Source organism: Colias croceus, chromosome 17, assembly GCF_905220415.1.
Source record: "Colias croceus chromosome 17, ilColCroc2.1".
In the NCBI taxonomy this organism is placed as follows: Eukaryota; Metazoa; Arthropoda; class Insecta; order Lepidoptera; family Pieridae; genus Colias; species Colias croceus.
The window spans coordinates 1,656,859-1,669,946 of record NC_059553.1 but is presented as its reverse complement, the minus strand read 5'-3'; the positions used below and the strand labels follow the sequence as shown (position 1 = coordinate 1,669,946).

Below are 13,088 nucleotides of genomic sequence, written 5' to 3'. Positions count from 1 at the left end.
GAACCATCCTCGTACTTCAAGGAATATAATAAAAAAAGAATTATCGAAATCGGTTCAGCCGTTCTCGAGTTATGGAATTACAACGAAAAGTGGCATTGATTTTTATATATTAGAGAAGATATAGCGTTAAACGGAATTCTTGACGTATTATTGACAAGTTTACACGTCACGTCAATGTCAGGTCAAAATCAAATGTAAAGATTTTTCAGATGTGGTAAATTGTCACGTTAGTATTCATACACATTATCGTCCAATAAAATATATTAATTGAAAGAGCATTTTCATCGATTGCCATTAACCTTGATTTGGATAACTCGACAAAGCTCAGGTACAATAAATGTGAGCCAAAATGTCAAGTTCCGACGATGAAAATGCAAGCGGTGAAACAACTACAGTAATTGACTTGACTGTAAGTGAAATAAGTGAAAAACGTATTGGATGCGCCCATTATAAACGACGAGCTAAGTTTGTGGTAAGCATATCTACTGAGATATTACAATAATTATTACAATACTGATGGAAATATAACAACATTCTTTGATCCGGGTTCAAAACATTGGAGTCTATATTTAAATCTTTCCAACGCAGTTTTCGAGTTCCGCTATGATACGCAGATTTAGGAAAAACAAAGCAAAGTCAACGAACCTGTAATATTTTTGGCACTTGAATCAATTCCTCATTCATCCAATGCATTTTATATTATGAACTTATTTACTATCATAATCTTATTAGAATTTCAACAAGTAATTTTATCGAAATGAACTACAAGATGTTTACTTTAAAATCAATCATCTGTGGATTCACTAGAATAAATATTGTCAGTAATATGCTATGAAGATATAATTGAACTGTAATCAAAAGATTTATATCTTATTGTACAATATATTGTGCAATATAAGTGTTTTCTTAACATATTCTTTCCTTTCACACATTTAATACTAGCTTTAATTCCTATATTTTATAAGTATCTAACACTAGCGGTCCGCCCTGGCTTCGCCCGTGGTACATATTCACGTTTTCTCTACATAAGAACCATCCTCGAACTTCAAGGAATATTATAAAAAAAGAATTAACGAAATTGGTTAAGCCGTTCTCAAGTTATGCGCTTACCAACACATTTTGGGATTCATTTTTATATCTAACATTACAAATATAGTTTTTTTGTGTACCAACAATGAATACCCTTGATCTGCATTGTCAAGGTTTAAGAAAACTATTATGATTCTTAAGTAAATAAAATACATATTTACTTTAACTGTTTCATCTCTTGGTATGTAAATTGCATTTTCATCTTTTTTACTATCAAATAATTATTTTTTGTAGGTGAAAATCTTTTTTTTATAAATAAGTAGTTTCTTTAACCCATTGTCCACCGAGCGGCCCAATGAGACCGAGACACAATAGATTAATAGATTTTCTATTGTGTCTGTGATTCCGGAGGCTGATGGGTTAAATATGTTTTTGAAACTTAAAAGATAAAAAAAATAAATTTGAAAAAGTTTTACACATTATTGTTCAGTGCTAGCAAAATTTATCATTTTCATGTTTTTAAACATAAAATCGTTTATTATAATATCAAGCTCTTACATTCAAAGCCATTAAAATATTATTTAATATGTCTATATTACTAAAATAACATAAAGCTTAAGGTATTACTATTGACCTTGGTGTGTTATCAGTTGTAGTAAAGAAAATGTTCTGTGCACAAGTTTTATCTGTGACTCTTTAACTTGACATTGAATTTTTTATTAAAATTATGGAAATTATACATATAAATTTAACTTAATAAATAAACTAGCTTTCCGACTGCGGCTTCGCCCGCGTTTTCAAAGAAAAACCCGCATAGTTCCCGTTCCCGTAGGATTTCCGGGATAAAACCTAGCCTATGTTACTCGTAGATAATGTAGCTTTCGAATGGTGAAAGAATTTTTAAAATCGGTCCAGTAGTTTACGAGCCTATTCATTACAATCAAACAAACAAACAAAGTTTTCCTCTTTATAATAATAGGCTGGTTGCAGAGATTGACCAACCGTCAGTGCGTACCGTCGGTCCTGACGATACGCATCAACAATTGTTTGACTATGACACTAATGCGCATGACAATACGTGTGCGTATGGTCGGTCTAGCTATGAATGGTTTTATGAATTTCCATACATATGACAAGCGCGACTGACGTACGCACTGATGGTCGGTCAAGCTCTGCAACCAGCTTTAGTGTAGATAAAAGCTTGTGAAATGCATCAACTGTCAAATATGCATAGGTAACAGAAAATATAAAACAATTTTCATGTAAAAAATGGACTACACCACTCTGTATATATACATTTGATGTTTATAATTGATATTTATATTATTATATGTTTTTTTCTCCTTATTATTCTCTCTATCACTTGATTTTCCATGATTGCTCTGATCCACAGTATAGTCTGATCTCTCTTTCTGTTGTTGATTTTGATTTTAAATTCTACTCATATAGAATATAATTTTCTAGTACTTACCTCTATTTTTAGACAACATTCCCATACAATTTATACTATATTTTTAAATAGCCATCCGCCCGCGGTTTTGCCCGCTTTCTCTGAATCTAATAAATTATATTATACTCAAACCTTCTTGAATCACTCTTCCTTTAAAAAAAAACACACCAATATCCGTTGCATAGTTTTAAAGGGTATAAAGGGACAGAGAATGCGACTTTGTTTCATACAATGTACATAGTGATAATCATACCCACCAGACGCCATGCTGCAACAAGTTCTACATGTGCCGCTACTGCCACGACGAGAACGAGGAGCACTACTTCAACAGGAAGTCAGTGACCGAGCTGATATGTACGGAGTGCGACACGAGGCAGAAAGTGCAGGCGGAGTGCGAGAGTTGTGGCGTTAGGTTTGGAAAGGTTGGTGTTTTGGCATGATGGGGAGTGTATTTGCATGTGACACTACTTTTTTAAATTTAATATACATTGATTTTTTATGGACCAGCAAATTGCGATATTTATAAAGATTAACTTTGAAATTGCACAGCTACTTTCAGCGATTGTATTGCAATTAATTATTTACGGTTTTTTTTAAATAAGTCAATCATTCTTGCTAGTTTGGATATGGCTACCATTTTGAATGATTAGCAATGAACTCATTTTATAAATTTTTTTCAGTACACATGCCTGATCTGCAACCTGTTCGATGACGAGGACAAGAGGCAGTACCACTGCGATGGCTGCGGTATATGCCGTGTTGGTGGACGGGACAGATTCTTCCACTGCGAGCGGTGTAACATGTGCCTGCCTGTGCAGTTGCAGAGGGTTGGACATCGGGTAAGATAAACTTTGAATCGTTTAAATATGGAAAGAAAGAAATTATTTACCTCCAGCTTAAAAAGCAGTTTCTACAGAGAAGAGATGGCAGAAAATGCGGATTAATATGCTCTGTCATCTGTGGTCCCGTGCGTAGAGAACGTCGAGCATCCCGTGTCACATCCTGCTGCACCGGCCCTGCTTCGAGCTGATGCTTACCTTTGTTCCTATAGAAATTGTCTTCTGAATAAAATATAATGACAAAATTTGTTTTCTTCTTGTCGCAGTGCTTAGAAATTGTGGTCTTCATTATCTCTATAGAGTCTATATATTTTTTGAAGTGAAACTTCTTTATGGGGGTTGGAAAAAAATTTAGTGTAACATTTTTTCGTTACGCGTGACATTTATTCGTTGCGCGCCATCTTTTTCTTATCCCTACCACGCGTGATTCGACGTATTTCTGTAAGTTGCATATATAGTAAATTATTTTTTGAAAAATAAGGTCAATAAGAAGTTTCACTTCTTACGTGTGTTATGTGTACACTAGTACACGCACACATTTTTTTTATATACTGTAGACCGATATTGAAAAAAAATTGTATTTTTTTCCGATTTTTTGTCAATTTTCCCCTCTGCCCTAGTGCGTAGAGAACGTCTCGCGGGCAAATTGCCCCGTGTGCCTCGAGGACATACACACGTCGCGCATCCCGTGCCACATCCCGGACTGCGGGCACCTGCTGCACCGGCCCTGCTTCGAGCAGATGCTCAAGTCGGGCCACTACGCCTGCCCCACGTGCCAGACGAGCATGATCGATATGACTAACGTGAGTTACTTGACATTTTTTTATATTATCTTCTCTTTAACTTTTTTCAAATATATGTAAAAACTAGCTTACCGCCCGCGGCTTCGCCCGCTTTGTCTAAAACTTAAAAAATTATATACATAAACCTTCCTTTTGAATCGCTCTATCTATTAAAAAAACCGCATCAGAATCCGTTGCGTAGTTTTAAAGATTTAAGCATACAAAGGGACATAGGGACAGAGAAAGCGACTTTGTTTTGTACTATGTAGTGTTAGTGATAGTTGGCATATTTTGTAAAAATAGTGAAACCAAAAAATAAAAAATTGTTGAAAAAGTGTTTGCTGTATTTCAACGATACGCGTGAAATTTAAAATTGATATTCTTTCTTTAATAATATTATATTTTATTAGCTATGGAAGTATCTAGATTCAGAAGTAGCCGCTACGCCCATGCCTCCAGAGTATGCTGACTACAAAACCACTATCCTGTGCAAGGATTGTCATAAGGTGTGTATTCCTTTTTTATTATTAATTTAAATAAATTATTTAGACTCATTTGAAGCAAATATTAAAACATATTTTTAAGGGCTTTCTTTTTACTAAAAACTAGCGGTCCGCCCAGGCTTCGCCCGTGGTACTTTTACGTTTTCTCTACATAAAAACCATCCTCAATAATAAAAAAGAATTATCGAAATCGGTCCACCCCTTCACGCATGATGCCGTGACCAACGGGTTTCATTTTTATACATATAGATTATTAAGATAAAACCTATCTTATCTGTTAAAATTGCACTGAATCATACTAACAAAGACTAAGTCAATAGTAGTACTCAATTTCTTTTTTATATTTTATACTAGTGGTCCGCCCCGGCTTCGCCCGTGGTACATATTTCGTAATAAAAAGTAGCCTATGTCCTTTCTCGGGTATCAAAATATCTCCATACCATGCAAATTGTTTCAGTAGTTTAGGCGTGATTGAGTAACAGACAGACAGACAGAGTTACTTTCGCATTTATAATATTAGTATAGACTAGCTTCCGCCCGCGACTCCGTCCGCGCGGATGTCGGTCTTCGCGTGGATGGTTTATTTCTCCATTTTGAGTAACTCTGACAATGACATCTTATAAATATCTATCTGACCCAAATACGGCTAGGCCTATAATAATACGCAACGTGTGTTCGCGGTTCTACAGAACAATGTCTATGGATAACTGAAAAATTAAGATTAATTTTTTTCTACGTATTTTTCCAGGATAAAAAGTATCCTATTTTACGCCCAGGATAATAAGGTATAATTATACCAAGTTTCATCGAAATCGAACCGGTAGTTTTCACGTGATGTCTTCACATACAGACAGACAGACAGACAGACAGACAAAAATTTTTTTAATCACATATTTGGGTTTGGTATCGATCCAGTAACACCCCCTGCTATTTATTTTTTTCAATATTTTCAATGTACAGAATTGACCCTTCTACAGATTTATTATATGTATAGATTTATACAGTATAGGATTTTAAAAATTAATTGTATTTGTTTATTTTCAGCTTTCAACGGTGAAGTTTCACGTAGTCGGATTGAAGTGCCAACACTGCGGCGCTTACAACACATGCCAGACAAACGGATTTCATAAGTGAGTCTGTTTTTATATTATTCTTACTTGCTACTTAATATTGAAATTTTGTAATGTGTACACTAATATTGTAAACACAAAAAATACTATACAGGATGTCACACTGTTGGTATACTAAGCTCAAAGGAGGTTATAGTTTTGCATACGCTGAGTATGTAAAAAATACTTATAAAATTCCAGACCCATTTTTTTCAAATAGATGAATTCTTAAAACTCTATGTGAACACCCAAAACAAGCAACCCAACTTTGCCACCAGCACGTGAGCTATCGATTAAGATTATCTTTTCATAGACAAAATGCTAACATTAGAGAAGCGGTATATGCCGGCTGCGCGAAGCTCGAGAAGAAAACATGGATTTTCAGGAAAAATTTAGCAAAAAATTTTTGACGTAATTTTGTTGTTTAAGTATTTTTTACGTGATCAGTGTATGCAAAACTACAAGTCTCTTCGCGCTTAGTATACCAATAGTGGGACACCCTGTATAGATTTTAAAAATTACTGCACCACTAGAAACTTGATTTCAACCTATGATATGAGAATGTTAGTTATTAGCGTGTGTATGCTGATAGTTTTGTGTCAGAAATACATGAATGTTTGTTTTGTACAATTCCATATTTTTGCGATGCGAAAATCTTTCGATATATTTTCCAAGTATATATACAGGTTTTTAATTTGGTACAATCAAGGTACCTATGTATAAAATATATAAATACATACCTACGGTACCTTGATTGCAACTCTATCCATGCAAATTGCAAAATAACATGGATAGTTAGTATGCACAATGCACATAGATACTATTAAAATGAATATCTGCTAGAATGTGTCATTAAAAGCCGATTTTTCAATCCTTGGATAAAACTTACCCGTCCAATAAAGTATTAGGTACTCGATAATATTAAAATGTCACCTGTAAACTATCAAATACTGGCAATTAAAATACATTTCATAAATAGTAGTTTAATACGTTATTCTACGAATAAGTTTTAACCAAGGATTGAAAAATCAGCCCTAAGTCTTATTATGTGTTAGTACGATGTCAATATTAGGTATTTCATTTTTTTTTTCAAATGTTCTGTATATTATACAAAATGTACTAACCGTGTAGTAGGTAAATAATTTTAAATATAATCACCAACCGCAAAGCCTCAACGCGATAGATAACAAAAACAACAGTCTCGATTCCAGAGACGCGAGCGACGAGCAAGGCGACTCGTCGACGTCGACGTCAACGTCAACATCGACGTCGACGTCAACGGCGCCGTCCCGCAGCGCTTCGACATCGACGTTCGGAAGAGACGAACTTCCTCGAGCAAGCCCGCTCGACGAACCGCCACAAGCCTGACGGTTAACACGCTCGCGCTATAGGCAACAGCGCGGGGACAGTTAAAAAGAGAATTAAAAAAACATGTTGTAAAAATAAATAAACTAATCAAAATTTTGAGTGTTAATTTATAGTGCCACAAACTTATCTGACCCGGTGACGGTGTCACTAATGTCGATTTCTTTTTCTTTAAACAAAATATTCCGTATGAAAAGTCTGTGAAAATGTGACATTTCAAAATGGCGGCACGTAGTTCCAGTTTTTGCCACCGGGTCAGTTAAGTTTGTGAAATGATAAAAATATAAACAAATCAAAATGGCGTTCATTCATTTAGTTTGACACATTGCGCGCGTTAACGTCGACGCCGCGTCGAATTGCCGCGCGCCAGCCCGCACTAAAAAAAATGTGTTGAAAAAAAAAATTAACGAATCAAAATTTTGAGCGTAAGTATATTTACTGGAAAATGATAAAAATATAAACAAATCAAAATACCTATATAAATAGTTTCAAAGTTGCAATCAAGGTACCATGTATAAATACATACCTACGGTACCTTGATTGCAACTATTACAACTATCCATGCAAAATGGATAATGTAAATAATGCCATGTAAACGGTGGATGTACGTAATGTTATTTACAACACATACGATTATTTAAACTTTATTGCTATACTTATACTCAATTTTAATGTTGTAATTTTGTAGTATGTTACTTTAAGAAAACAAGCTTAAGAATTTAGCTAAAATACACTTGTTATGCTATTTATTAACTGCTTTAACACAAGATTTTGCAAGCCGCGATTTTGACTGTCAACAGTCCATCCATTTTTGCACATTTTATAACAATTTTTGTGCTGTTCTATCGTTCCAGCATGAATTTAAAACCTAGGTATAAATTAATAATTAAAAAACGGTTTTCGATATGTATTATCTCCTTCATACAACTTTAATTTTGATTCTTATTTAGCAGAACAAAAGAAGTACATTCGGTTTATACGTCTTTGTATTATATTTATCATAATATGTATAATTCAACTGTATTTTATAACAATTATTATACTTAATATAATGTAAATATTAAACTATATTATGGTACCCATGGTCGTATATGAAAATTTGTACTACATATTATGTATGTATACTATGTATAAAAGCTAATAGAAATATGTAATTAATTCTTCACTGTATGTTATGTTTAGGTTGTCTAAGTATACTAATAACTAATGTGCGTAGAGTAACATAAATTCATAAGGCTTTACATCCTAATTATAAATGAAAGCTCAAATAATTATTGAGTAAGTAGAAATGAGAAGCATAATCTAGGCCATCCACACGTCTGCCGAACAACGTGACAAACAACGAACAGGGACAGTACTATACGAAGGAAAGAGATGTACTTATTTCCTTCTCGCTTCTCTGTATAGCACCGTCCCTGTGTTCGTTGTTTGTCACGTTGTTCGGCGGACGTGTGGATGGCCTATAAAATATTAAGTATGATGTGTTACATTTATAACAGTTGTAAGTACATTACTAAATAAAGGATTACTTTAAGGGCTACTTTACCAAATGCCGGGTCATGTTAAATATTTTGCTTTGAAGAATACCTCGTCAAAATTAATTATAACTTGGATTGTGAAATAAGCCCTTTATACAAGAATTTTTAAGTAATATTACTACTTACTGTACAAATGTAAAGTTGTACCTAACATTAGTCTCATAACGTATTAATGGTGTTGTGTAATAAGAGATAGTCATAATAATGAATTATTTGAGTCCTTCTTCGATTCCTTCTCCCTTCAGGCGTATTGATAACTAATTAATAATATAATATGTAGTTACTATAGTTTTAAATAAGTAATCGTAAAGTAAAAAAAAGCTTAGTACATAATATGTATGTTTAGATTAAAACGAATTTACAGCCAAGCCCTATGTAGGTATACAGCGGATTCTGATTCTGATTTTTTTAATACAATCAACACTGATTCTATCGCATAGGTACCTACTTACGAAATTGAGCGGGAAATATTTTTTGACATTTAGTAGTTAGGTGATGTCTATGTCAGAATTTATGCGCGCGGCTGATACAATCGTTACTCGATTACGAGTAATTAAAATATCGAGATCATAAAATTATTTAGCTACCTATGCTCATTTTTATTTAAACATTCAACAACATTCTGCTTTGGTATCACTTTTGTAAGATGCCTAACCAGAATCATACAAAAATGCAAATAATGATGATGAAATGAAAAAAAACTGGGACTTATTTATTTTTAATTTAAGTTTAAAATTTGTTTCAAACATTGTTTCTCGTTTTTTTTATTCGTTGATAAGTAACGTTTTAAAATAGGTCATCAGTGAGCTAATTGTATAAGATTATTGTTGGATATAAATATCCTATTGTAAGTAAATAAATGTGAGTACATTAAGAAAGCATTGTTTTATTTCACTTTTTATTTCCTAGTCTAAATATTCCTGTGAAATATTCCTTATCCTTAATAGCTCAGGCCCCGGAACCACAGACACAATAGAAAATCTATTGTGTCTGGGACCGATCGGGCCGCTTGGGGTTCAATGGATTAATAATATAATTACTAAATGAATGGGCTAGTTATTGTTTTTATATTATACCTACCCACTTTTTGGAATATTGATGACTTACACCTGTTACAGTTATTGCAATGCAACAAGACAGCTAATTAGGCATGTTGATACAGTGAAACCTGGTTAAGTGAGACATCAAGGGACCTGCAATGGCGTTTCACTTATAGAGGTATTCCACTTACCCAGTGTCTCAGATATACAGGTATATATCTGTCTCATTTACAGAGGGTTCCATTAATAGAGGTGAGAATACAGGTTATTTCAGTTATACAGGTGCGATCATTAAATAAAATAACGTGTTATGTATGTAAATGGAATTTGTGGATAGAATAAGAATGAGTAAACAAACAATGTTATCTCAGTAACATATAAAATTTACTCGCTGTCTCAGTTATAGAGGTAACTATGATGATAAATCGAAAGAACAAATCCCAGATATAGAGGTTTACTCGTCTTATAAACAGCCCCCCTAGCCAAGTGGCTTTCTGTTAGCGTAGCGTTCGATAGAATAGACTACGAATGTATGAGATTGACGTAAGCTGTAGATACGTTTGTCTACAGCTTACGTCAATCTCATACATTCGTAGTCTATTCTATTGAACGCTACGCTAACAGAAAGCCACTTGGCTAGGGGGGCTGAGGTAATTCAATGCCAAAGTGTTGGGACCTCAGCAGTCAGCATGAGTTCCAGTTACGGAGGTTTCTCACTTATCCAGGTCCCACTTAACCAAGTTTCACTGTATAAATGAAAATTTCATTGGATTATCAAAAATAGAATTAAGTACATGCATTTTAATCTGTAAAAAATAATAACACAGCATACAATTTAGCACAATTTATTGCAAATACAAAATATACAAATTTATATTTACTTCCCGATGATTAGGAATGGTTTGGGAATGATATTTAACAGTAAAACAATGGGATAAAGGTTTATCACTAGCGCCAATAAGCTAACATTTATATGTAATAAAACTTATACGTATAATCATAAACAATAATTGAACTATTATCATTGAGATAATATTAATATGGAGACGATACCGCCTACATCACTTATGTTCCACTCAACATACGTCATGTGGCGTAACTGCACTCAGTCGCTTGCTCGCTCATTGGCGCGAACGTCACGCTCATTTTTTATTTGTTTTAAAGTGAAACGCATCAAATATGCCTACGTGTGTGTTACGATATTGCACAAATAATACAAAGAATACGGAAAAGTGCAAAGGAATAACTTTTCATCAGTTTAGTAACTAGATAATAATTTTTAAAACTTAGAGCAAAATTTTTGGCGGGCGACATTTTGTCATAGATTAAAAATTTAAGATATGACATTGGGCATGAAATAAGTGTTGTTAGTAATAATTGCTGGCGTATATTTTTATAGTATAAAATAATAATTTTACATATTTAGAAAAGCATAGACTGGTTGTTTATTGAAAAAAGGTGAAATCATGAAATATGAAAATCAATTACTCAATCACCAATTTTTTTTGTTAATTGATTTTAATCAAGTTTTTAATTGATATTGTATAAGCTACTGACTTGAACGTATAACTGAATTATTATTTATTTATCTGCACTAATATTATAAAGAGGAAAACTTTGTTTGTTTGTTTGATTGTAATTAATAGGCTCATAAACTACTGGACCGATTTTGATGAAAGGAGAATGCCCATTTTTGGTACTGATTTTTCTCATGCATCAAGACAACAATACTATTAATTAAAAAAATCTCGGCAATTTAGAGGCCTTCTTAACATCGGAAAATATATTTTGAACAGGGAATGTTTTGTAAAATCTAATAAGACATGTAATTGTTTAGATCCGTTATTATAGATTTAGTGTCCATTACCGGTTACCACGGTAACCAAGCGGTAACTTATTACATTTACTATGGTAAATAGCTAAATGTATTAATATCGATTATTGTTTTCATTGAATTACAAAAAAAATCAATTAACATAAAATCACTCTTTAAGGTATTGTTTATACACTGTAGGTTGTTTTAACAAAGATAGTGAAGTAAAATAATATAAATATGTATATATATAAAAAAAATCTTATTATGACATAGCTTGGTAGGTAACCAGTTATTTCTTATTTGTTTATTTCTTCGAATATGTAGTGAAAAAATGATTCAAACAATAACAACAACAACAACAACATGTAAACCGAATAAAAACTCAATTGGCATTTTTTAAGTATATATTTAGGTTTTCTTGAAATCCGTCCCGGAAGATTTCTGGTGCCTACCTACGCTAGCCGATGAACAGATAGACTTTGTCTGAAAGCATAAGCTCTACGCATAGATTAAAATATATGTTAATCGAAAAATAGCCTTTGGACGATAAAATGTTACCTAAATCACACATAAACCTAACTAAATCGGGGTTATTTAAGTTTTGAGGTTGTTTCACATTTTTCTCAATATCTTGAAAACCCCTGTTTTTATCACAAAAAAATCAATCGGTAAAAATCTTTTGAATATCGAAGAACCCTCCAAAACCACTCTGGCATTGACGCAACACTGTACTGTGGTCCATACTTTCATGGGCATTCTCCTTTGGCACAGACAATCTTAAGACCCTGAGAAAGAACATAGGCTACTTTTTATTGCGAAATATGTGCCACGGGCGAAGCCGGGGCGGACCGCTAGTTCAGAGATAAGTAATTAATATTTTTTCTATTCAAGGTTTCCATGTCTGGGACGTGAAGAAAGGGAAAAATTATTTTTTTTCTAAAAAAGGCTCAATTTGTAAGGAATAAAACTTCCCATAGCCCTGACTGAACCTAAAACGTAACTATTTACATCATCCTATATTATATGCCAGATATTGTTAGCCCCGCGTAGTAAAGTCAGTTTATACCTAAAATAAATATTAAGTAAGTACAAAGAAAATTTCAAGTCAACGTGCATGTAAGGAGTGGCACCCAATAAAATAGACAGAATAAAACAAAGTGTCGCTTCTATAGCGGTGAGTCAGTGACATCGCATAATCTATGACTGTCTAGCCGTCATTCGCGCGCCCCGCGCCGCCGCGCTTGGCGCACAGATTTTGTTCGTGGTGTCTGCTCCATATTAATATTATCTCAATGACTATTATCAAATAATATTTATAACAAAGTCTTAACAAAATTTATGTTATTCTTAAATGATAAGATTATGCGAAATAAAAACAATATACAGTAGGTATAATATTATGTGACACTAATCGCACTTGGCAATCACTTTCCATTTTATGTTTCATCATATTATTTACATGACATTATTTTATTAAGATGCTGGAAATTAGAACAATTGAAATGTCGTAGTATTTATGTTAGTGTGTAAGTAGGACCAAGATAGGGCTCTTAATTACCAATAGGTATTTTGCCATATTAAGTTAATACTGATTTTAAATTTAATGGCATAATAAAG

The 13,088-nt window shown here is 33.4% G+C and overlaps 1 protein-coding gene across 2 annotated transcripts; it reads left to right on the top strand.

Moving 5' to 3' along the window:
* The first annotated feature begins 207 nt into the window (after positions 1-207).
* LOC123699020 (RING finger and CHY zinc finger domain-containing protein 1) lies at positions 208-9,303 on the top strand. Of its 2 annotated transcripts, none has more exons than XM_045645875.1 (7): positions 208-472; positions 2,740-2,901; positions 3,160-3,318; positions 3,939-4,121; positions 4,511-4,606; positions 5,648-5,733; positions 6,924-9,303. In XM_045645875.1, exons 1-7 carry the CDS (start codon positions 350-352, stop codon positions 7,078-7,080), a joined length of 966 nt encoding a protein of 321 aa, XP_045501831.1. In that variant the 5' UTR covers positions 208-349; the 3' UTR covers positions 7,081-9,303. The 2 variants fall into 2 exon arrangements, with proteins under 2 accessions (XP_045501831.1, XP_045501830.1); XM_045645874.1 differs by having other exon boundaries at positions 6,912-9,303.
* Positions 9,304-13,088: the final 3,785 nt, after the last annotated feature.